The following is a 27750-nucleotide window of genomic DNA, read 5'->3' on the forward strand; positions in this document are numbered from 1 at the left end:
ATGGTCCCATAAACTAAGAGAGATTTGGATCCATTTTTATTTACACTTTAAGTGCTCATTTATCTAATGTCAATTTTGATCCCAAGTATATAATATATAGACCAAGCACAATTATAGATAATATACACGGGTGTGTACCCATACATAAAATGGGGAACAGAGATCTTATAGCTTTCTATAGGTAGATCTCCAAGGTAGTAGGCAATGCTAACAGGTTAAATCTGAGGTTTTAATAAACAAAACCTGATAAAAATTAAAATACAGCCTGTACTTTTAGAACTTAAATATAGGGCAGGCTCATACAATTGGAAATGTCAGATGTAGTCACTAACAGCAATTTGGGGTACTAAAGATTCAAGAGGTCACTAGTCCTTGATGGCTAACATTTTTACCAACACCACTGTATCTATGTTCTCTTCTTAGGATTTTGTAAATGTAGATTTTCCCATATATTTGAGAGCCAACCCTTGATACACTGGCCTCTATAGTTAGGTAAGAATGACCCAACAAATATATAAATTTAGGCATGCAGGATTAAATGTTAATTTATCATAAAAGTATGAATTTATTTAAAAATACAGAATGAAGCTGGGCGTGGTGGTTATATACCTTTAATCTCAGTAGCTCAGGAGGCAAAGGCAGGAAGATCATGAGTTCAAAGCCAGCTTCACCAAATGTGAGGTGCTAAGCAACTCAGTGACTCTGTTGCTAAATAAAATAACAAAACAGGGCTAGAGATGTGGTTCAATGTTGAGTATGCCCAAGTTCAATTCCTGGTTATACCACCCTCCCCACAAAAGAAAAAATTAAAAGTCTTAAAAATTACATGACTGTAATTTCTCTCTAGCAACAGAGTATGCAGAACATCTTTATCAGAATATAGTGCACTTTTGATACCTTCCTCAGCCCTCAGTGTAAGGATTCTTTTTAACAATTTTTTTATACTGTCCTACTACATGCAGAGAAATCAATGGGGTTGCAGGTAGAATGCTTGCACTGCTGTTTGTCATACATAGGAATGCTACCTGTGCACTTCTATTTGTACACATATACAAGTGCATTATTTCAGTCTTGATTAAAGTCCTAACAATGTCTAATTTTCATTTTTACTTTTATAATCACTCTGCATCCTCCCTGAATATATCTCAAATCTTTTATGTAAAAGATAAAACTTGACTTTGTTAACCTGATAAAATGTATAACAAGTAAACATTGATAAGGGGAAGTTAACATACTTATTTTGTAAAGATTTAATTCAAATACACATGGGATAACTGAAATAAACACTATCCTTCCAAACTTCCTCTTAACCTTTTATCACATTGTAATCAAACAACAAATTAGATTTCATGCAAATTTTTATTTTGAACAATTTAACAATATATTTTTTTAAATCTAAACTGATAATGTTTATTTTTCAGTTAACAATAACATTTATGGGATTATTATGAACAATTTTCCTCTTAAATATTTCATGGAGAGATAGTTAATACATTCTCTCCCCTACAAAAGTGAACATACTCGCTTAGTGTAGTATTCAATTAACACAGCAAAAGTAGTATTTTTTATGGAAAATTTGGTAAGCAACTGAGTGTTATTTTTAATATCTGCTTCGGGCCCCTCTTTCAGATCGGCTTCTCTCATGACCTCTAGAACCCCCACATCTGGAGCTACTATATGATTCTCTGGGAGTATTGTACACCCTTTCCAGAGAAGATGTAAACCCTCTTTCTTGCCTACCACCACGATCACGACCACTTGAATAGACATCACTTCGGCTACTTGAATAAGTTTCCCGACTTCCACCATATCCATCTCGTGAGCTGTTGTAATCTTCATAGCGACTGTTTCCACCGTAAGCCAGTGGAGGTCCTCGTGTAGGTGGTGCACTTCGGGAGCTCCCTGTAGGGTCAGTGATCAAATTACAATATTAAAATAAATATTTTTTGGTTATCAAAACTATGACTTTAATTATGTACTAAAAAGGAAATGAACATGGCTGGAGTATCAACTATTTACCTCATTCCTATACTTAACAGAATTAAGCATTCTCATTATTTTAAAATGCTCTAATTTTCCTTTAGTGGGAAAGATGAGAATGCCAAATTTCTTTAAAATCTTTCATTTAAACTCACGATCACTAAAATAATACAGATCTTCAAACTAATCAAAATTGCTATGCTATATATTGTTTCACATCTTAACTAAAATTCCACTAAGACACTAATCTGACAAATATAACGTGCAATTTACAAGTCAAAGTCAAACCCTTACCATAACTTTCATATGCCTCTCTGTAAGAGCTTCCAGTTGTATGATCTGAATAATCTCTATCACGACCTCCACCATAGCTTTCACGATCACTAAATTTAAAAAAAAACTTATTTAATATTAGAATTAAAAACTTCAAATAATATAGCCAGTTAAAAAATTACAATACCTATAACTTTTAGAAGAATGATCATCTCGAGAACTATAATGGCCATAATCACGGTATGCATATTCTCTATGTGGCTGAACATAATCCTTGGTGTCTCGGGAACTTGGATAAACTCTGCTTGAATAACTTAAGGCAATAAATTTAAACAGTAACTGAGTATTCACAAAACTACAACTCAAACATAACAAAAAAATTTCAATTGAAAAAGTAAACTATTTGAATAGACAGGCCCAAATAATATAGATATCAGAAACATGCAAACAAAATCTTGATAGTGGGACACATTTCTAATACCCATTAATAGTATTAAAATTTTTAAAAATAGACAATAGCTTTAAATTTTAAATATGGACCCAGGAAAACTGAAAGTTGGTCCATTTCTGATGGAATACGTATGTACTCTTATGTAAAATTCCTTAACTCTTCAAATAGCGAAACTTCACCATATGACCCAGCTATTCCAACCACACATGCTCAAAAAATTAAGAAACTCAAATACTTTTATATAAATATTCCTATGAATTCTGTGGTGGAAATATACCAAGTAGAGTTCGGATGATATACATATAACTAACTAGGAAAAGAGCATGCAAATACATACACACACACACACACACACACTTTTTAATTCTATGAATATGAAGTCCTCATAAATATTCAGAATTAGAAATATTTATTTCATAAAGCATATTATATCACATTTCACTGAATATTTCACTTTAAAACATTTAATTTTAAATACTTCACTCAACAAGAAACTATTTTTTATTAATCTCCTTTACCTATCTTTAGAAGAGTAACCATCATCTCTTGGTGACACATAATCATCTCTCCGGGAAGAGACTTGCTCTCTGCGAGGCCCATCTCCATAATTCTCTCTCCCTCGAGACACAGGACCTTTAATTTTAAGATAAATTATGTGACTATTCCAAGTTACCCATGGTTCATACAGACAAAAATTTAAAAAAAGAACAGCCCTGCTCTTTAATATGTTAATATTTAAAATAACCAACCTTCAGACATATTTCTACAAACTGGCATATTGCATAGTCTTTAAATTACCATAAGTAGTAGCTTAAAATTCTGGGTTAAGTATATTTTAGCAGTATTATTCAATCATCAAGTATACCTCTATATCAACTTTTCTCCTCTATCATTATGTCACTCTGAATTGCTTTTTCAAAAGCCTCATAAACTTCATTTCTAGCCTATTGATTCCTCTGTGCTAAATATAAAAATGCATAAATGTCTTTAAATAATTAAAAGTTTTAACTGAATAGATTTAAATGTTTTCTAATATTTACATTGCTATTCTAGTTAAAAATCACTGAGCATTTCTTCAAAACACAATATTAAACCAGATTATAAAAAATTAAATTGCTTTATCATAACCTTGTTCCCACTTACTCCATTTATCATGATTCTTTCCACCAATTATTTTTAAGACCTCAGTTTATTTTGATTTTATATATGGTAACTAACACTCTCTAAAATATCTTTTATTTGGTTCTTACTAATATACAAAAAGCATTTGCAAATACTGATATTCACTGGCTTACAAGGAGGGTATATTCCAAAGCAAACATTGTTAAAAGTATAATAATATATGCTTAATAACTACATTAAGAATAAACTATATTATCCACTAAACCATTTTTATTTGTTCTTTTTATATACACATAGATGTACTATCCATTTTGATGACTATTCAAACAAGAGTAAGATTAAGAACTGTTTTTTAATGGTCACCATGGTATATGTCTTTAATTTCAGTGGCTCCTGAGTATCAGGAGGAATTGTGGGCTCAAGGTTAGCTTCATAACTTAATGAGGCCCTTAACAACTGAGTCCCTGCCTCCAAATAAAATATTAAAAATGCTGGCAATGTTGTTCAATTGTTAAGCTCCCTTGTGTTCAATCCCTCATATCAAAACAACCAACCAACCAAAACAACCATAAACAGCAAACCAAACCAAATACAGTTTCTGGATCATCTTAATTTCCTTTTATATTCAACCCAAGAGTTTATAGTTCCTCAAAATTACTTGTTTTTCCAATTGATTTAACTTTATCTCACATTATTTTCCAAAAAAATATCCACAAGGAATCAAGTATAAATCTGATTAATGTAATTCCTCCATGTATTTCACAACAAAGTGCACTTTATGATTTACAGTCAACTTAAAATGGCTGACATCTTTTTCAAGATTTTATTTTAAAAATATATCACTCAGTGATTTCTTCTCTGCTAAATGGCAAAGTAATATGTTTCTTATTTATTAAACTTATATATTATTTAATCTTTATTTTACATTTCCCAATGAAAAACTTACTGAAAAAGTAGAAACATTTTTTTCAATATTTTCACTTATGTTTTAATATTTTTATCAAATAAAACTTTTGCTCAAAAGCATTACTGTGGACTTTAAAATTAGTCACACAGGGTCTGGGGTTGTGGCTCAGTGGTAAAGTGCTTGCCTAGCATGTGGGTTTTGATCCTTAGTACCACATATAAATAAATAAATAAATAAAGTAAAAAATCCACTGGCAACTAAAAAAAAATTAAAAAAATAAAATTAGTCACCCAATTTTTCTACTGTAGGGCAGAAGACATCATTATCTCATTATCAGGGATTCTATGGAATAATTCATGTACCAAATTTGTTGGCTTTTATTAGTTACAAAAAAAATTACAATTCATTTTTTAAATTTTTTAAATAGTATGCTGTTTTATGAAATTCACTATGGTACCATATATAATTTTAAATATATCACCTGTGTTTTTAAACTTAAGCACTGCCATGAATGAAAACAATTAACGGCAAACTTCCAATTATGGCTTGCAATTATAGAACCACCCCCCACACCCCCCAGTGTAAACAAACAACTCATTAAAAATGCCTAAAAAATTCACCTAAGTATCATGACAATATTCTGATCTACAATTCCTACCAAAACTAAATCTAAAAAAAAAACAAAGGCATTCAGGAGACCCTAATGAAATATTAAAGAGAAATTCTATGTCACATAAAATTAAAGGAATGCTTTCTTCAATTTGATGTTAATTATACTTTCTGAATCTGTAATCAGATGCTGAAATATTTGCTCACAAAAATCTAAAAATTTTGAGTCAGGTGTGGTGGAATATTCCTTTACTCTCAGCAGTTCCATAGGCTGAGGCAGGAGGATCCTGAGTTTAAACCCAGTCTCAACAAAAATAGGGTGTTAAGCAACTCACTGAGACCCCATCTATTTGAATACAAAATAGGGTAGTGAATGTGCCAGAGTTCAATCTGGTACCCCCATGCAAAAAATGAAAACAAATCTACGAATTTTGAGATGTAGAGTAAATGAGCTGTCAATTAGAAAATGTCATATTCTTTCTCCGGTTTCATGAGTTTAATTTAAGTACCCAGTTTAAAATACCTTGTTCTCATTCATTATTTCATAATTAATGTAAATTAATTCCATTAATAAGAAACTAATTTTACTGTCATCATTTACCTCGTCCTCCCACACTACTACTGCTTCTTGTTGGAGCAGATCTTTTAGGAGGAGGACCTCCACTTCTTGAAGTGGGACCTCTTTTAACAGGAAATGGCCCTCTAGAAGAACTCATATTGAGATTCACAGTATATCCATCATCATCTGTGTTTAAAGACAAAATTGTAGTTAGGTAAACATTGATAATTTTTACATGATACAGTTTCAATTTATGTTTATGTTTGTTGTACACTATAATGGTCTTTAAAAATCACATATCTACACAAACAAAACATCTTATTTCCTTTTACCATGTAAGCACATTTCAAAATCTAGGGTGAGGTCAATTTAGAGAAATCTAGAAAAAAATCTCAAGGGTCATTTTGTACTGCTATAAAGAATGTGGAGAAACAGAATCCCATCACTTTCTTATAGTTTAAAATCCAGAAACAATTTTAAAATGTTATTAGGAGAAAGAGGATTAACGATTTTTCACCTAAGCTTTTTATCAAGAAATCTTTCAAAACATTACAGGCCTAACCAAAATATCATCCTAACATAAGGAGATGTATCCTCCTCAGAATTAAATGTGATTCATTAGAAAAATGTACTGCCTGAAAAATAACTTAATATACAATATTTAGGATTTATTTATAATAAAACCATAACTAAATTCAGGCAAGTTTCAGCTTTAACTAAAAAATTTCATGAAATGTGCATTAAATAGTGAAATAATTTTATTCAAGTGGAAAAATGAATGAAAACATGTATTTCAAATGCCCGGTAATTAAAAATATGTCTCATACATATGACAAGAAAAAAAGTTGGTAAACTTTTGATTTTCAAGGTAAATTTAGTTGACGAAAAAAATAATGTAATATAAAACAAACTCTGCAATACCACTTCAGAAAATATTTTCAGTAAGTTACTTCATTATCAAAACTGGCAGCTAAACATTTGACATTTTTTAACATTGGCTAATAAATTTTAAAAAGTTTCTCTAATATGTGACAATTGTATTTTTAAAATGAAAAGTTCTACCCTTTTCTCTCCTACAAAGTAAAAAAAAATACCACTATGTATGGTGTAAAGAAATGTAATCCTTGCCGACATGAGGCTAGGGCAGGAGGATTACAAATTCCACACCAGCCTGGGTATAGTATGAACATTTCTAAGAAAATAAAAAAGGCTGGGGATGTAGCTCAGTTGTGGAACTCTTGCCACGCATGTGAACTAGATTCCATCTCTAGAACTGCAAAAGAAAACAAAACGGCATTTATGAAAATAGAACATCCATACTACTTTTTTTTTAACTTGAAATATTAGGGATTCAACACAGAGCCTGGTACTTGATAGGTAAGTGTTCTATCATTGTATTATACATTCATCATTTATTTTACTTTAAGAAAAGGTGTCCTTAACTTTCCAAGGTTAGCCTCAAATTTTAATTTTATCAAAGCTCCCCAAGATGCTAAGGTAATAAGTTTACATCACCTTTCCTGGCTCATTAATTTCATTTTTAATGATTCATTCTGTTCTCAAAAAAGAAAGACACAAATGTGTTTAAGAAATATGATAAAAAAATCAAATTATACAGACAAATTGTGGGATACAGAAAATTAGTATCAATAATTATACATTGAATTTAGCTTGTAATTTAATCTATTTCATTTTTAAAATTTTTAGATATAGCAATAATTCTCAAAATACTATAACACTTAGAAACTGTTTTGTTTAATACATGAAGTTCATTTTTGCTCATGACTAAAGTACAAAATTCTATAATACTTAGAAACTGTTTTCTTTAGTGAGTGAAGTTCTTTTTTGCTCATGACTGAAGTAAAATTGAGATTATTCTATCTACTCAAACTTACTTTTCAATCTTATGAATGCACTCATTCTTATTTTATTTGGTATTAGGTATTGAACCCAGAGGCATTTAAACTCTCAGCCACATTCCCAGCCCTTCTTTATTATTATTTTGATACAAGGTCTATATAAGTTGCTTAGTCTCAATAAATTCCTGAGACTGATTTTGAACTTGTGATCTTCTTGCATCAGCCTCCCATGCTGTTGGGATTAAAGGCAAGTGCCATTGGGCCTGGCTCATGCCTAAAGTTTAAATATTACCCAAGTGTCCTGCACGTGAAGGACGCCCTCTTGTTCCTCCACTTCCTCCTCTGCCACATCTCAGACTTCTTGGAGGCCCTCTATTTCTTGAAAGAGATGGTAGTCTTCGCCTATTACCACCTTCAAAAGATGGTTTGTTGGCTCGCTCTACTTTAATTGTTTTTCCATCCAAAGACTAAAATGATCAAGTATATTAAATGTCATGTCAATATTAGGGACTGAGAAAATTTAACTTAAATATATTTGATAAATTTACTTACTGAAACTACTCTTTAGTTCTAATGCAATGTTTTCCCCAAGCAAACATTTTCGTCTGATATAGCCATGTGATTTACAATGCAAAATTATAAAACAACTAATCAGCAAATAAATCACTTAAATTAAATCACAGGAAGTACATATAAGCACATATACTAATTGTTACAATACTCTGAATTACCTCTAATATTTTAAAACATTGACTAATATAAAAAATTAACCTCAGTCATTTTGAAGGGAAATATACAACATCTACTCTGTAACAATGCATAAAGCATTCCCTATACATCCACTGCTTGCATTTTTTTTCAGTGAATAAAATAGCATTTGAAAGACTATATATTTAATACTACACATTTAATTTAAGCTCAAATCACTTATTTCATGCTTGGAAATTAGATGAAAAGAAGGCATAGCCATTAATTAATCTGCACGTCAAATACTTCTATACCTAATAAAAACTCAAAAACAATTTTTAAATAAAACTTCAAAATGTGAAAATCGAATAAATGGTCTTCAATATACCATGAATGTAATTTTGCATTGCATAAATTAAGGGAACTGCAATTTGATATGCCACAACTGAAGTATTTAAATATTATATTACTAAAGGTAGTTTAATAATGATCAAATTAATATGCTACAAATAAATTATTTAAAAACACAAGATAATGAGAGGATAAAATATATGTAGGAAACATGCAAATCTAAATAAATTATGTTTCTAGTCTTTTATATCTGATGAAAAGTGATTTTTGACAACTGCAAAAAAAAAAACCACCTTAAAATACAGGATGGCATACTGGCAGACTCTTCAAAGAGTAACAGAACAATGAAAGACTGTGATAACAGAAGGAAAAAGAAGTAAAAAAATGGCCCATAATGAAGCAACCTTGACTTCAATGTTAAAGGGATTCAGTATTTCATACAACCACTGAAAACTTAAAGTTATATGAGACAAACAACCTGGAGAGCTTAAGATCCAAAAAAACCATGACTGTTGTATGAAAATAAACACTTGTCCAGTACTATAAAACAAAGTATAGTCACTGGAAAAAAAAACCATTCTGGTTTCTAAACAAAACATTTTTAAAAAGGGAATGGAAAATTAGGGGCAGAAATACCTATTACCTATTCTTATATATCCTCATCAGTTTATTCACTTTCTCCATCTGCAGTTAATTAAACATATACTTAAATCTGAAACCTGTTTAAATGTAACTCCCTCAATAATGTTTGGCCCAGATTAATGGTAAGAAATTTTCCCTACATGTAGGACTCTGTAGGCTTTTACCCCAAATGTTTTTCTTGAGTTTCATCACACAGGAACCTATTCATGAATTGCCTAGTTTTTTATTATTTTAAATAAATACTGGCCTACTTTTATTATATTTGTGGGCATTCACTTAGAGTCGATTTACTTATTACAATACTAACTTAACGTAACAGGATCAATGCTTGTTATTTAATGCTCTGTTTATTTCAGTTTCTTTCCAACTACAATTTTGAGGATTTATGTGATAAAAAGAAGAAGTGGATAAACATTATGGCACTCATGCCATCATGGAATATTAAAAGTTTTAGAAATATGAAAACAATCCAAAAAGATTCATACCTTTCCATTCATATCTTTGGCAGCATCCTTAGCATCAGCTGGGCTTTGAAAAGTAATAAAAGCAAAGCCTCTGGACTTGTTGGTTTCCCTGTCCTTCATCAAAAGAACTGTAATATATTTTAACTTTTATTAATTCGCATAATATTTAACTTTTAATATTTCCAACATTTTCATAATAATTCACATAACAATTTCACATAAAGCTTTGATTTTAATTAAGATACACACATATTTTCAGCCACTTGAAATATACCTTAAATAAACTCCCAGAATCTTACACTTCATTATTACAAATACCTTAAATAACAAAAGGAAATAACTTTATATCATGGAATATTAAAGAGTTTTAGAAATATGCTATTCCAAAGCTGCAGTATTTAAACATTACTAAAAGTAGTTTAATAATGATCAAATTAATATGCTACAAATAAATTATCTACAACATAAGACAATGAGAGGCTAAAATATATGTAGCAAAAGGAAATGCCATCACATTTCATGTTCCACCCACATCATTGCTATTGTTCTGTTCTCATTTTCAATAGTAGGAGTTGCCTGCAAGAAACATTTTATGGAAAAATAGGTGTAAATGACTACTTAATAAAAAAAATAAACTATAGTACTCATGTAAGTTTCAAAAACAATAAGTGTATTCTTTTTCATATGCTATTCAATATAATCAATACAGATTTATTTTTTAAAGTGTACAAGCTTCCAAGAATTACCTTCCAGTATATGTCCAAATTTCCCAAATACTACTTCAAGAGTCTTTTCATTGGTCTCTGTATTGAGGCCTCCTATGAAAAGTTTCCCAGGCCGATCAGCTTCCATCATTTTGCTATAAGCAGCCAAAAGAATCAAAATTTATCATAGTGTTTGACACATGTAAAGTACACTATACTGGCTTAAACTTGGTCCTTGTTTTTTTAACTTTAAAAAATCCTAACAGTATCAGAAGTCACTTGAAAAATACCTTAAATATCAATGTTAAAACATTTTAAAAAAACTAAAAAAAAAAAAAAAACTAACTATGTAAAAATGTGCTGAGGAAGGCTAAATTTCATTTTTCTGAGCTACATACACAATTTCATTTTAATATAAGATAATATATGCATAAAAAATATACAGTACATTCACAAAATAGCCTGATTAAATCAGTATAATTAACCATCACTTATTTTCTTATATACTTTACAGATCTTTTAGGAAGACTATTTCAGATACTCTTAGTGATTCTAAATGCACAATAAATTATCAATTACACTTATTTCTCTTTTAAAGGTTCTTAAACTAAAAATAAGTTAACACAACAAAATGTTATTTGGAAAGCATCTAATTCTTATCTTCAAAAATGTACCACAACTTCTTTAAGAACATTTTAGTTTTCCTGCTTTTTCTCGTTTTATTACTCTCACAAATCATAAATTTACCAAATATTCCCCTTTTGAAAATTTTATAAAACATACAAAATTATAATTTATAGGAAATAGATCTTTTCCGAGTCATATTTAAACAAAAACCGCCTGTCAGATTTTTTTAATTTCACGTATTTAAAATACATATTTTAAAGTATGTAATCCTAATTCAGATGGAATGCCAAAATTTTAATTTAGTTCAAACCATTTCGACATTTTGAAATCAGCCCATTCTACTTTTCAATACCTGTGGTTAAATATCTTGCTATATATATTTAGATATTATCTATTCCTACACAACCAAGCAGTCAGGGCGGTAGTGGATCAGTAGCAAGCAGCAAGCGGCAAGTGGCAAGCTTTGCTGGCGGTGTGGCAGTGACAAGCGGCAGGCGGCAAGCGTCACTTTCTGCAAGCGGCAAGCGTGCCGCCACAGGAGGCAAGTGGCAAGCGACAAGCAACAAGCCGCACCAATCGCAGCAGCTACCACAGCAGCCGCAAAGGCACTTTTGGTGGGGGAGGGGCCAGTGCCACGAGAATCAAAATGGCGACCTCCGTTACGTCCAGCAATGCGTGACTATACGCCATACCATGACAAAGCAAAAGCCAACAACTATAAACTTCTAATTTTATAAGAGTGATATATTTTAAAGAAGACTAGTTTCCAACTTAAATACATTCGTTTTCTAACCAGTTTTCCCACCTTCCAACTCAATGACTGAACCCAATAAACCCATCCCCCATTCATGCATACAATCCGGGAACTTTACGGGATTTACTTTCAAATGAAACTCATCTTAAAGAGAATTTTTTACCACACAATTAAAAATTCATGTTTTCATACAGTAACATCAATCAATCCACATCTGCTTAAACCGCGATCGTACAATTTACCTTGACAGCATTTTTTTTTAGGACTGATAAAATCCTGAGAGAAAAATCGAAGACTTGATTACATTTACTTTTGTTTAAGCACAAATTCACTACGGTTTCTCCCTTCTTAGACATTAAATGGTCTTTCTGGTTAAAACTTCACATTCCTTACCTTTTTTTTTTTTTCCAGATTCCCTTATAATCTGTGTTCTGGCCTCTCGGAGATTACCAGCTAAGCTAACGGCTGAGGTCAATGGGGCAACCAATATAAGCAGCCAGAAGACACCCGGATGTATGTCTGTGATGAGCCGCAAAGGAAGTAGGGATCTTGGAGGACGCAAAAGTGAAGGTGTGTCCTGAAAACATTAGCAAAGGGTTTGAAAAGTGAAAAGTGAAGAAAACTAAATCGCCAAATTGTTTTTTTCAACTGCTTTGACATAACCAAGCTTAAGGAAAATCAATTTTTATTATGAAGCCATCATCCATAATTTATCCCCCTTATATTGAATATGAGAATATTGACAATATTCTCACCCATGTAGAAGTGTGATTTTTTTGTTTGTTTTTTCTTAAATGTGAAAAACATAATAAGCAGTAAACTTTTAGAATGAATATAAACTAAATAAAAGTGAGGATTTTAAAAAGCAAAATTAAGAAGTTTAGAAACTGAAATCAACTGTATCTTCCTAAATAATTGTGAGGACTTGGTGTTTAATTTTCCTACAAAGTAAATGAATGTAGAAATTTGAGGCAAAAATCCTAAGTAATAAATATATATTACCATGACCCAATGTCTTTTTTCCTGTAATTTCTGAGTTAAAAATAATATCCTTAATAAACAGAATTCTTAAGTGAAATAAATATTCATGTGCCTAAAAATTTTTGCACTGCATTTTTTATTTTTCCTATTTTAAAAATCATTATTTCCTTCAGATTAGTTTGCAGAATAAAATTCAATTTGAAAAATTCAATAAATAAAGAAATAACCAAAAATTATTTCAAGAATTGTCAGTATTTTGCTTAAAGATTTTATATATTCATGAATTATCTGTGTCTTTCAGTTAAGAAGTATAATCATAAATAAAATTATTTGTTATCATATAAACCAATAATTACAATGCTAACCATGATATTTAACAATTAAGTGTTCATTCTATTAAGCTGTATTAATATTTGTCTGTATAACCCCTTAAGGAAAAACTGGAGCTGAGAAATAGAAGCTTGGAAAGCCAAGCAGTTGCCGCTCTGAAAAGAAGCTTGGTAGAGAGTCTGCACAGCTACAATATATTTAAGCATGATCGAGTAGGGGCATTCTGATTTTGAGAAATAATTTTCTAGGCAAAGAGGCATAGGCAGGCAGGAAGGTGGGCATGGTAGGACCGCCCCATCATTTCCATCCCCCAAAGCCAGAAAACAACTGCCGGTTGGAGTTTTGCTTAATCCTTTAAGAATATGAAGTGTGTGTGTGTGTGTGTGTGTGTGTGTGTGTGTATGTTTTGCAAATCAAAGGTATATGTACAGCAGGTTTCAGTGGTGCTATGCTTGTAATCCCAGCAATTTCAGAGGTTGAGGCAGGAGAATCATGAGATCAAAGCCAGCCTCAGCTGTTTAGAGAAATCCTGTGCAACGTAGTGAAACTCTGTTTAAAAAACATACAAACATGTGGCTCAGTGTTTAAGCATCCCTGGGTTCAATGGCATGAATTTGCATAGTACCAAAAAATAAAATAAAATTAATAAAATGAAGTGGATATTTTCTATGAGCTTGTTCTCTGTTGCTCTGAGTTGCATCTGGGAACAGTTCATTTGTTTCTGGTTCCCAAGTCTACTTTGATTCTCTTTCACTGAGTATACCTTACTTGAAGTCAAAGTTGAATCTGAGGACTGCTATTCTCAATATGAGCCTTTTGAAGTATTTTTAATCCTCATCTCAACTGAATATTAATCCAGTGTTTTTATGAGTATACTCTGAGAAAACTTGTGTCCCTTATTTACAGATGGTACACCTGGGCTTGGATTTGGATCACTTAGTATATTAATTTCTGAGATAAGTCCGGATCCTCTTGGGGGGGGCATCTGAATTTCTTTGTAAGGTGTGTCCAGTATCCAGTAAAATATCTGATTTGCAGTTTTCATGAGCTGCAACTGGAGTGATTCTTGAACATCTTCTATTTTATTATCATAGGTCTGGTATTTAATATCGGTTAAAGTGTTCTAAGTAAAATGACCTAACCTGGGACTTTGGTAATGAACCTGAAATGTTGAGAGCTAAATCCCAGCCACTGAATTAACCTGTTAATTTCTGAGTTCAATCTGGTTCCATAGAAGCATATAAAGAAAAATATATGATTTGTGTGGTTCCTGCAAAGTAGATTTTAGGTTTCTTTTGATAGCTCTGAAGTCCCATGAACTGAATTTTCATTCCTGAATTAACCCTAACCTAACCCTAACCCTAACCCTAACCCTGAGTCCTGAGATGAGTATTTTTTTCAAGTGGTATAAATGGGGATACCTGGGTTAATTTTCAATCCCTACAGGAGTATCTGTGAAGTCATGAGATGACTATAATGTCTCCTGACCAGAGTGTGATCCCTAAGGAGGGTCTATTTTCCTGGAAATATTTAATTATACTAAATATAGGCAAGGTTGACTAACTGGCTCAGGTGAACAAAAATGTACCATAAGAGGATCAGATTCACCTTACTTCAGGAAAACATAGTTATTTCTGGGGAAAAAAGACAAAATTTAGTTGCTCTAGGATTAAGCTACCGATTATTTTCTGAGAAAATTTTCTTGAATATTATTCAATGTATAGTGTAGTACATTTTTGAGATCATTGTAGTACATTTTTGAGATCATTGTATGTTTTTATGCTTTGAAGTTATTCTTGAATTGGTGATTTAAAACCAATTTAATATTGGTATATTTACTTTTTATTGATTATTTTTTTGGATATATACACATACACACACACACACACACACACATATACACACACAAGAATACATGTATATTATATGTATATTATAAAATACTGGATTATAACATTGATGGAGATTTATATTTATATTTCTAATATTTTACATTTACACACTCTATATATACATATATATACATACACACACACACACACACACAAGGATTCATGTTTTTAAAAAATAAAGCATTGATATAATTTTTAAAAATTCATTCCTTTCCCTCTTCTTCTTCCTCCCTTTTCACCCTTTCCCCTTTTCTCTATTCTACTGGTTTCTGATATTTACTTATTTATTTATTTTTGTTTTATTACCTTTTGAACATACCTAGTGGTGAAATTTTCTGTAGCACATTTCCTTCTTTAATGTGCTATTGAATTCAACTTCCTTATACCTTGTTCACTTTTTATAGCTTCTCTATCTATGTTTATCATGGATTTACTTTCTTTTTCCTTACCATATACTTTGTTTTTTAAATTTTTCTGTGTCTCCATCTTTGATATTAGGAAAATCATCTTCTAATTCAATGATTGTGCAAATGTTTCCTCTACTTCAACTCTTTGGAATATTTACAAACAGTTGACATTAATTAGTTTTCAATATTTGGAAAAACTTGCAGCCATTCATCCATTTCCTTTGTTGGAGTGTATCATACATTTTGTTGATTCCTTGTATCAGTATTTAAGGTTTTGGCTCAATTGAATATTAATATTAGGAGAGTGCATATAACCAGAAATTCATTCATATCTTTTAGATGTATGCAATTTGTTTGTCTATTGTTGTTGATAATAATACCTAATGGCCCTTTAATTTCAGTGTTATCAATTTTAATATGTTCTTTATTTATGAGTGATTTACTTTCTTTTATGCTGTCTCTTGGTTCATTTAGAAATAGTTTTGTTGAAATTATATTTTAAAAACACACAATGGAGGGCTGGAGCTGTGGCTCAGTGGTAGCACACTTATCCTGGTATGTGTGAGGCACTGGGTTTGAATTTCAGCATCATGTATAAATAAATAAAAAGATAAAGATCTATCAACAAGTAAAAAATATTACAAAAACACACAATGGCTTCATATCTTTGATTTCTCATATTTTACATTTAGTCTTTTTGAATATATTTTTCTTACCTTTGTTTTTTTCTTCTACATATTCTGAATTTGGCTTGTTCTCGGTTTTCAAGTTTCTTGAATACATTGTCAAATTGTTTATTTGAACTTTTTTCTATTTTTATTTTATATAAGGGCTTATTTCTATAAGTTTATCTAACTTTGCTTCAAGCCAGTCTCTTCCATTATTTGGAATTGTTGCTGTCTACAATAATTATGTTATTTGTGAATCTTCCCTTTATCCTTTCCCCTATGTTGTGGAATTCCCATTTGGAAACTGCAGTCAAGTTTACCGATGTTATTTTCACCTTAGCTATAGTTTTTATTTCATGCAAGTTTCTTTAGCTACCTGGCTGGATTCCAATGAGACTCATTCTGAAGTTCATCTGTTTAATTGCTATGCTGCTACTTCTTTTTGGAGAATGAGGCAATTACTGGACACCTCTTTTTAGCCATCTTACCTCTCCCCACAAATTGAGAGTTTTGTGGCAAAATTTAAATGAATTAGGTGTACTCACTAGGAATTTTCCCTACATTTTTTGCTTTCTGATGCTTTATAAAAAAAGAGAATGCAGAAAAGTAGAGAGAATTCAAAAGTTGAATTTGATTTCCAATTAGCAGAATGATGGAATGAATTTGTATCTCTGTTGAAATCATGAAGTTGTCATGACTCATACATATTAAATATAATTTATTGACATGTAAGTCATTTTTACATTTCCTTCTCTGTCTTGAAATTCCATGAGGATAAATATATTTTCCATCTATTGTAAGTATACATCAACTTTATAAGCTATATATTTATTCATTTATTCATATGTATTATTTGCCATTCTACTCAAAATATTTACCAAATAAATAATGTACTTAATTAGATCAAATGTGGTTCTATACTTTTTAGAATTATCCTTGGGTTGTTGATTTAAAACAAACTTGATCTTAGCATATTTCTTTTTATCGGTTATTTTTCTTTTAAATTTCAATGTAAGTATTTTACGTACAGTGATAATAACAAATATGAGTGGTTAAATAACTATGTGAATAAAATATGTTGTAGTGTATATAATGGACTATAGGTAATTTAAAATTATTGTCAATATTGCATTAACTTATTTATTTGTCAGCTCATAACAGGATATAAATTATTTTAAAATAATTTATATGGCAGATAAATAATAACATGTCATGCCATGCCAAACAGATAATAATTTTATAGAAGGTAAGAGACTGGATTATGGTTTTCATCTCTATAAAAATAAAAATACTGAAATAAGGAATAAAAATTGTTTTTAATGAAAACAAATTACCTTCAACTTGGCTAAATTTCTCATATATAATACTCTAGTTGATTAATCATAATAAAAGGAAGGCACTTATCTCACAAATAGCTCTTATGATGTCAGACATTCTATAGCCTGAAATTTCAAGCTCAACCTTGGAAGCTAATCTCCTACAACATTATCTTTCATTCGCACCCATTTGAGTCAACATGAGAGCTCCATTTTACTTCTATAAGTTTTTTTTTTTTTTTTTCCTCTGCTGTGGTGGTAAGTATACATACTTGACATCTTTTTTTTTTCTTATGTCTCTCTCTGTAGGTTTTTTTTCCTGTCACCATTAATTTTTTTTTCTCCTTTGCCTTTTTATATGTCCATTTTCTACTTTTTCTCTTTGAGTTTTTCTTTTACCTAATCCTACATTTTTTGCTCGATATTTATGGCACATTTTTTTGTCTATTGTTTCTTCTTTCCCTAGTCATCAAACAAAAAATTAAGATGACAAATATCATTAGATATTCAACAAGATATTGTAAATCACATCATGTTTACTTCTTTCTCCCATCTACCCTTTTATAGTACCTAATCCTCAAAAGCAGTGGTTAAGCTCATTGACCCCAGCAGTTGACCCATTATCATCATCCAGCAACATCCCATGGCTAGTGTCCATGGCTGAAAACTGCCAGGGCATCATTCTGAGTCAATGGTGGATTCTCTCCACAGTAAGCTGTCTAAACAAATTGTGAGTATAACTAGATAGAGTCATGAGAAAAGGATAACATTAGATATATTCTTTAGATATGCTTTATGGTCAAATTACATCTTTGTTTCATTAAAACAGTATTTATTTTTTTAGAAATGTTGTAGTGAGAATGATATTTCCCCCAATAACATCATTTTTCTTGAATAACTTTAAAATTATGTTCAAATTGAGATGTCAAAATATTCAAAAATTATTTCATATTAATTTAATCTACACTAGTTACCTTTTAAATCAGTTAAGAAATCTTATAAAAGCAAAAGTGAAAAATGAAAAGATAAAAATAAAATATAAATTTTATGTTAAATAATATTTAAATATCAAAAGCTTCTAAAAATTTAAGCAATTATTTTGAAGTCAAATAGGCCAATGATCACACATGATTTACTTGAATAAAATTAAATATATATTAAAAATGATGTTTGAAAGTTTAAAAGTCAAACAATAGTCAATATATAAACTGTAACTTCAATATACAGTAATATAAAGTAGGAATCTATTATATTACGGTAGTAAGTAAGTAGAGTTTTTAATGGGAAACTTTTATAATGGAAGTTTAATTTTTTATTTTTAATATTATTGTATTCTTGCTTTTTTATTTCAATAGGAAGCCTTTTTACACCCACATTTCAGGAGTAATTAATCGAGAAAGTATTTTACTTGGCCATAAAATCTGCATGCATCCCGGTTTTAATCAAAAAAATGGAACAGAATCATTCAAAGGGGACATAGGAGTCGTTCTCTTGAAGTACCCTATTATGAGGAAAGAAATTCCACTTTCTCACACTTATACCATCTTCTGGAGGAACTGCTATAACTGCCTGCACAGACTTTGCAGAGTATACCAATATGAGAGTAAGCCACAATAATCATATTCTGCTACATCATAGTGTTCATAGACTAATAATTAAAAACAAATAAAATTAAAAATTCACAAAGTATTTGCAATCAGTTTACTTCATGTTATTCTACTTTTTAAGAGTAAACACAGACAGTATATTCTATTATTCAGTTTAAGAGAGAATTGGGTAAATTCAAGAGCATATTAGAACTCTAGATGTATCAAGATTATTTGAGAAAAGATGGAAGGATAAGTCAACTTATGTTGGGAATTCTATGTAATTATTTACATATATAATAAATATATATATATAGCATATATATTTACACTGTGAGATATATATATATATATATATATTTAACCCATATCTCACAATCTTCTCATCTCTACTCCTTCAGAGCATAATAATTTTGGGACCAGTATCAGAAAGCTGTCAGTTAAGCTCCTGGACCTTTCATTCTGTCACCATCAACATATCAACATGGCTAAAAGTAACAATCTATGTATCTGGAGTCAGCCACAAGGAGACTGCTTGGTAGTTACAATAGAGCAAAGCTGTATTTTGGTGTCATAGAAATACATGTAAAATTGTATAAAGATACATAGAGATATGTGTTTATGAGAACACAAATAGTTAAAGCACTAGTGTTTTCATTGAAAAATATTGAGGAATAGAGAACTTACAATAAAAGTCATTAGAACAAAAAGGGAAGGAAATATGGTTGGAGTATTGAAAATGGGTCTTTATTATCTAATTATAATTCAGTTGCACAAATATGAATTAAATATTAATGGAAAAAAGTCTGCAGATATTAGGGACATTTATTTATTCTGATAATACAAAAATTGCACAATCGGAGTATTAATGTGGAAAAACATGTTTATTAATAGGTAGCTTTCTTTTCCCACACATTCTTGTTATATATAATGGTTTATTATTATATTTATATATTCATGCAAAATAATTATTTGATTTGGCTATTATCATTCTCCAGTATTTCTCTTTTCTTTGTCGTATCCTTAAACTTTTTCCTTCCCTCTACTTCACTGGTCTCTTTTATTTTTTTTTTTTGATAAAGCCTTCTCACATCTTTCTTTTTATTATTTGTTTCTAGCTTACACATTTTCACTATTTCTAGGATCTATATTTTAGAGAAAACACATAATCTTTGATTTTTGTGAGTTTCACATATTTTGCTCAAGATTCTCTAGTTACTGTCATTCATTTGCTTTCATCCTTCATTATGGCTGAAAAAACACTCTCTTGTGTATATACCACATTTTCCTTGCTCATTCCTCCTTTGTTGGACACTCCAAACTGGTTCCAATGTTTGCTATTGTGAATTTGCTGTTATAAATATGGGTATGCATGTATCACTATAATATGATGACTTTAAATCTTTAGGATAAATACTGAGAAGTTGTATTAGGAAAGACTATTTTAATAGTCTTTCTTTCATAACAAACATATTTTTTGAGTATTTAAGCAAAAAATTCAGCTAAATGGATTTTATATTCAGATAAAGATTTTTCCCCATAGTTTTTTGGTGCTTTATAGTTACATACATTGATATGAATTGTTGTTACATGTTCATATATACAAACAATAATACCATATTATTTGGCAATATCATTCCTAGTATTTCCCCTCACTCTCCACTTTCCACACTTTGGTCTATTTTTCTGCTAATCTTCCTTTAGATATTAGGTGATCCAACCTCATCTTTCTTTTCTCTTTTCCTCTCCAGCTTCCACATATGAGAGAAAGCATACGATCCATGACCACCTCAGTTTGACTTATTTGGCTTAACATGATGACTAATGTTAAATAATGGTTCCATATATTTGCTGCAAAGGCCAATTTCTCTAATTTCATTTTTTATGACTGAATTACATTGAGTATGTAACTCATTTTTAAATGTTTAGAAACATTATTTAAATTCCCGTTAGCATTTCTACTTTTGATCAGAGTACCAATGATTTGCGTTTAAGTCATTTTCTAGAGCTCTAAAGTATGTATTTTCTAATATTTACTATTCAGCATATCACAAGAAATTTATATGTGTCAGTTAGGATGTTTGAATTTTTATTTTCATAGGTTTATAAAACAAAGTTTCTAAATTATGAACAAATGCTATTTATAACATGCAAAAATATGAATATAGTATGTATTTTAATGTAAGTTAAATATCTTATAAATATATGTGTAATATATCTCATATATGTCGTTTATCTTTGCTTTCTCATTCAGTTACAACAAGGCAGCCCTGTTCTCTGTCTCTTTGGAATTCACTGGGAACTTGTAGGCCTAGTCAGGGAATCTTCAATTACATGTTATGATCCTATACTTGTCATCAAAACAGCCCCATACCTAACATGGATGAGATTATTTATTAAGGCATCCCAGAAGCCAATGGATCCTGTTTTATCCTTACTGTGCAGTTTTTTTTCCAAAGCGGAACATGATCTACAAGACAAGTTTAGCATTAAAAAAAGCTCTGCTCTTTTGCCCTTTCAAGGATTTTCCGTACAGTCACAGAGAAGATTAGAAACTTTCCCTCTGAACAGACAGCGACGTAATCCACCTTTAGTATTTTTTGGCCCAAAAAAGAGAGACTCTTTTCTTCACAGTATACAGCTATATTTGCAAAGTAGACAACTCTCTTTGTCTAGCAAATTCCTAGTGGCACAAACTTGGATCTCTCCTATTGTCAAAAGGTGGGAACTTTCTTACATAGCAGATTCAGGGAATACCCAATTAACTGATACTTTTGAATCTTTGGTTATATCTGGACCCCAGAGCACCAAAAGAGCTGATATTCTAATCCCTTGGAAACTAGATCATATAGATGCAATGAAATATCAACATGAAACTTTGACTGATTTAGCGATACTCTGGGATAAACTTTTAGATGATGTAACTGCAGTTCACACTCTACCACTAGTATATACTCACAAATCCTCAATTCCTTATTTAAGTGACATTGATGAATACCTAGTATCTACTGAGATTAATGCTGCCTACTCTCATGTTAAATCTAGTATGTTTCCTAATTATAGTAAATTTGTTAGACCAGTTAGACCCTGGCTAGAAATTACCCAGGATTCTGGGCCTTGGACATATTCTGTGCCAGTTAAAACAGAAAGAATATTGTGGAGTCAATATACTGAAGAGAATATTAGAACTCAAATATACCATGTACCTGAAACAGTAAACACTGATGCTAATCCAGAAAAATATAACAGGCATTTATTAGTCTCTTCACTAGTTAATGCAACTGAATTACAAACTCATCCCATACTTAATGAAGATGGATCCCAGTATCCTACAGTAACCCAGACCTTTGAACTACCATTTCAGTCAGTTATGGATATATATGGATCCCAAGAATCTGTAGAAAAGGCAATTGGACACTGGATTAATCCTGCATCTAAGTCAACTTCTTCTGGAGATGATACTATTAGGGATCTGACCCTGTATAAATCTAGCCAGATCAGATCCTCCAGTAAAATGGATAGAATTAGTCTACTGAGTAAGCATGATACTATAATATTAGAACACCAGATGCATACTGATGGTAAAACATGGATTTCCATCCGTCCTCTTACTAATACAATTAAGCCTTTATTTCACTCTAAAGTTGATGTGAACAGACCCTGGAATCACCCCAAATCAGACAAAATCAATTCAGAAACCCAAATAGGAAAATCCTTGACTCAGTTAAATGCTAATATAATCACACTGTGGTTACAAACTAAAATTGAAAAACTAAGGCCTTGGATTCAGCCTTACTTTAAAATAAGCAGTTCTAAACCCCAGACTGTAGAAGGTGAATACAAACATACAAAAGCAGGTACAATTAAATTATGGACCAAAACAAAAATTGAAAAAGTCAAAAACCCCAGGAACCAACATGAGTCTGAAACAGCTAGATCACAAAATGATCATGTGAAACTGGGGATCCAACCAGACTTTAAAACTCTCCAATCCTGGACACATTCTGACATTGATATTATTAGACCATTGATTCGATATGATATTGAAAGTACTCAACTTGAAACATTCATTTTCAAGCCTTGGATACAATCTAAGGTTTATGGAGTCATACCCAAGACAAAGCCTGGAGTTTTGTCAGAAGTTTTAGTCAGAGTTTGGCTCCAGTCACAAACAAATACAGTAAAGATATGGAGCCAATTTGAATCTCAAACTAATGATGTGAAATCTTGGGATCATATACAAATGAATACATTAAAAAACATGCTGGAGACAGTATTTCAAAGGGTTCACCATTTGACCCCAACTGAAGATGCTATATCTAGAACTTGGTCTCAAACTCAGAATGTTAATGTCAAACTTTGGTTCCAGACTCCAGTGGAGACAGTCTCACAGTGGACAGTAATTCAAACAGAACACAACTTGATACAGCCTGAAACTGAAGTAGTCAGTCCCTGGATCCAACATGTGATGGATAAGTTTAACTGGATACAACATAAAGGTTATTCAGTTTGGTCATCAAATAAACTTGAAAGGGAAAATATTGGACTCTGGGCCCAGTCTGAAGTTGAAGTATTAAGACCTTGGTTTCATACAGACATTGACATAGTACAGACATGGATGAACAATAAATCCAGTATTTTAACAGGAGGGACCCAAACTGAATCTCCAAAGGAAAATTTCTGGAGACAGTCTGAAACTGATAAAACCATACAATGGACACAGTATGAAACGCTAATAGTAAATTATTGGAAAGATGTGTTATCTGGTATAGTCACACCCTGGATTAATATAGAACTTGGGGAACTAAAGTCCCAGATACAGTCTAATTCTGAAAAAGTTCCAGTGTGGAAACAGGCTGAATTTCCAATTCTAAAAGTCCTAACACTGTCTAAAACTGGTACATTCAAAACATGGCCTCAGTATGAAACCTTCAGAGAATGCGTAGTCAATAATCTTCCAGCACTACATCAGTGGACTGTAGATGCTGAAGAAGAACTATGGTCTGAAGATGAATTGCGAGCACTAAATACCTTGACAGGGTCTAAAACAGATAATGTTAAATCATGGAATAAGGGTAAGCTTCCAGCAATAATCTTACAGACACATCCTATGTCTCATAAAATTGTACCCTGGACTTGGGCTATAGACAAAATAGTAAAACCATGGCCAGAAACTATAGTTCCAACAGTCACAAAATTGCAAAGGGGTGATTCTCCATTCATAAATCTTTGGGAAAAAACTGTAACTGATAAAATCACTGTATCATTGCCTAAGGATGAATATCCAGCAGGGAATATTTGGTCATTACCTTTGTATATGTCACCATGGGCCCAAAATCAACTTATAAATATATGGGCAAAGCCTGTAGCTAAGATAATCACACCATGGCTTCTGGATATATATCAAGCAATGAATCTGTGGTCAGTGCCTTTGGCTCATTCACATATACCACCACGGCCCCAGCCTGTATCTACAATAGAAAATCTATGGCCAGTGACTTTGTCTGACACAATTATACTTCCATGGTGCCAGGCTAAATATTCACCGGTAATTCAAGGGACACAACCTGTATCTGAAGTAATCCCACCTTTGTGTACCCAGGTTGAAAATCTACCAGAATACCTATGGATAAAATCAGTTTCTAATATACTTACACCACTGTGGCCCCAGGATAAAATTTCAACAGGAAATTCATGGCCAGAAACTTCATTTGATACAATTACATCACCTTTGCCTCTGGATGAGTCTCCACCAGAAAAATTATGGACTCTCCTTGTATCTAATACAATCACACTCCAATTGCCACAGCTGGAGACATCAAGAATAAATCTGTGGACACTGCTAATTTCTGATATTTCCATACCAATTTGGCCCCAGATTAAACATAAACCTGAAAATATATGGACACTGTCTTCACCTGATAGAGTTAGTACTCCGTGGCCCCAGGCTGAATACCCACCTGTTAATCAGTGGACACTTTTTATATCTGATGAAATCATATCACATTGGCTGCAGGATGAATCATCAGTGAATCTCTTTAAAACTTATGTATCTGATAGAACTATACCACTTTGGTCCCAGGATAAATTGTCACCAGGATATCTATGGCCATGGACTTTTTCTAAAACAGTTATCACATCAGAGTTCCAGGATAAATTGCCAACAGTAAATCTATGGACACAGCTTGTGTCTGAAACAACTATACCACCACAGCTCCAGGTTGATTATACACCAGCAAATGTATGGATATTGCCTTTGTCTGACACAATTATGACTCCATGGTCTCAGGCAGAATATCTACCAGTTAATCAGTGGACATTTTTTATATCTGATGAAATCATATCACATTGGCTGCAGGATGAATCATCACCAGTGAATCTCTTTAAAAAATATGTGTCTTATAGAACTACACTACTTTGGCCCCAGGATGAATCTCCACTAAGATATCTATGGCCATGGACTTTTTCTACAACAGTCACCACATCAGAATTCCAGGATGAATTGACAACAGTAAATCAATGGACACAGCTTGTATCTGATACAATTATATCACCATTGCCCCAGGTTGATTATATACCAGAAAATGTATGGACACTATCTTTACCTAATGCAACTAGGTCTACATGGGTCCAGGCTGAATATGCACCAATTAATCAATGGACAGTGTTTATATCTGATGAACTCAAACCTTATTGGCTGGAGGATGAATCATCACCAGTAAATCTCTTTAAAATGTCTGTGTCTGATACAGTTTCACCACTTTGGCTCCTGAATGAATCTCCATTAGGATATTGGCCATGGACTCTTTCTAAAACAATCATAAAATCAAAGTTCCAAGATGAATCACCAACAATAAATCTATGGAAACAACTTGTATCAACAATTGTACCACCAACATCCCAGGTTCGATATCCAGTAGCAACTGTATGGACACTGCCTTTGCTTGACACAATTCTGCCTCCATGGCCTCGGTTTGAGTACCCAATAGTTAGTCTCTGGATACTGCAGGCATCAGATACAATCATGCCATCTTGGCCTAAGACTGAATTTTCACCAGGAACTGTTTTGACATTTTCTTTGTCTAATACAATCACCCCACTTTGGTCCCAGGCTGAATTTCTAGCAGAAACCTCATGGCCAAACACTTTGTCTGAAATATTCACTGCATCTAAACCCCAGGTTGAAAAATCTCAAGCAAATGAATTGACACTGCTGGTGTCTGATATGATCATACCATCATGGCCCCAGACTAAATCTCTGGCAGGAAATCTGTGGACACTGCCTATGGCTGATGCAATCACACCACATTGGCCTCAGACCGAATACCCACCATTCAATTTATGGGCAATGCTGCCATTTGATACAGTTACACATCTTGGGTTCCAAAATGAATCTTCATCATTAATTCTATGGACAATGCCTGTTTCTGATACAATAGCACAACATAGGTCCCAGGCTCAATCTTTGCACATAAATCTGAGGACATTGTCTTTATCTTATACAATGACAGCATCTTGGCCCCAGGCTGAATTCCCAGGAGGAATTCTATGGCCACAGACATTGTCCAATACAATGGAAATATCCAAGGCACAGGCTGAATCTCGAGCAAATTTGTGGACATTGCTGGTATCTGATACAATTATATTACCATGGCCCAAAGTATCTGGAGATTCACCAATAAATCTAAGGACATTGCCTGTTTCTGATAAAATTGCTTCACTTTGGCTTCATACTGAATATCCACAAGTTAGTCTAAGGACCCTGCTTGTCTTTAATACAGTCACACCATTATGGCCCCAAACTGAATCTCCAGCTAGAAATTTATGGTCACAGATTTTGTCTAAAAAGGTCTCAGCAACTTGGATTGAAGCCAAATCTCCTCCAATAAATCCATCACCTGTGCCTGTATCCATAACAATCATAACACCATGGCCCCAGGCTGAAATTTCAGCAGGAAATATATGGGCACAGCTTGTATCTGATACAGTGATATCACTATGGCCCCAGGCTGAATCAATGGTAGAATATGCATGGGAACAGCCTGTATCTGATATGCTCATCTCATTATGGACCCAGGCTGAATCCACAGTAGGATATCTCTGGCCAATGCCTTTGAATGATACAATCACACCACTGTGGTCCCAGGGTGAATCTCCAACACTAAAGCTATGGGTAAATCATGTATCTGATGCAGTCATACTGCCATGGCTCCAGGCTAAGTCTGCAACAGTAAATCTGCAGCCGCAGCTTTTGTCTGATACCATACTGCCTTGGTCACATAATGAATCTCCACTAGTAAATCTATGGACACAGGCTGTAACTGATACAATCATATCACCATGGCTTGAGAATGAATCTTCAGTAAGCAATCTGTTAGAGTCTGAAACTGATACAGTCACACTTCAATGGCCCCATATTGAATCTTTACCAGTCAATGTACAGTCAGAAACAATGTATATTGCAACACCACTTTGGCTCCAGGGTGAATATCCAGCAGTACATCCATGGACATATTTTCTGTCTGATAGAATCATATCAGCCTGGCTCCATGCTGAATCTTCAATAATCAGTCTATGGATA

At 32.4% G+C, this 27750-nt stretch overlaps 1 protein-coding gene across 1 annotated transcript; it reads right to left on the minus strand.

Moving 5' to 3' along the window:
- Positions 1 to 1334: 1334 nt before the first annotated feature.
- LOC144372019 (RNA-binding motif protein, X chromosome-like) lies at positions 1335 to 12492 on the minus strand. Its single transcript, XM_078035442.1, has 9 exons — positions 12383 to 12492; positions 10651 to 10763; positions 9926 to 10032; positions 8053 to 8227; positions 5944 to 6087; positions 3223 to 3337; positions 2441 to 2566; positions 2275 to 2363; positions 1335 to 1902 (listed from the first exon to the last, which is right to left on the minus strand). The coding sequence occupies exons 2-9, from the start codon at positions 10757 to 10759 to the stop codon at positions 1601 to 1603; spliced, it is 1167 nt and encodes a 388-aa protein (XP_077891568.1). The 5' UTR covers positions 10760 to 10763; positions 12383 to 12492; the 3' UTR covers positions 1335 to 1600.
- Between the last annotated feature and the right edge of the window lie 15258 nt (positions 12493 to 27750).

Source organism: Ictidomys tridecemlineatus, chromosome Y (assembly GCF_052094955.1).
Source record: "Ictidomys tridecemlineatus isolate mIctTri1 chromosome Y, mIctTri1.hap1, whole genome shotgun sequence".
NCBI lineage: Eukaryota > Metazoa > Chordata > Mammalia > Rodentia > Sciuridae > Ictidomys > Ictidomys tridecemlineatus.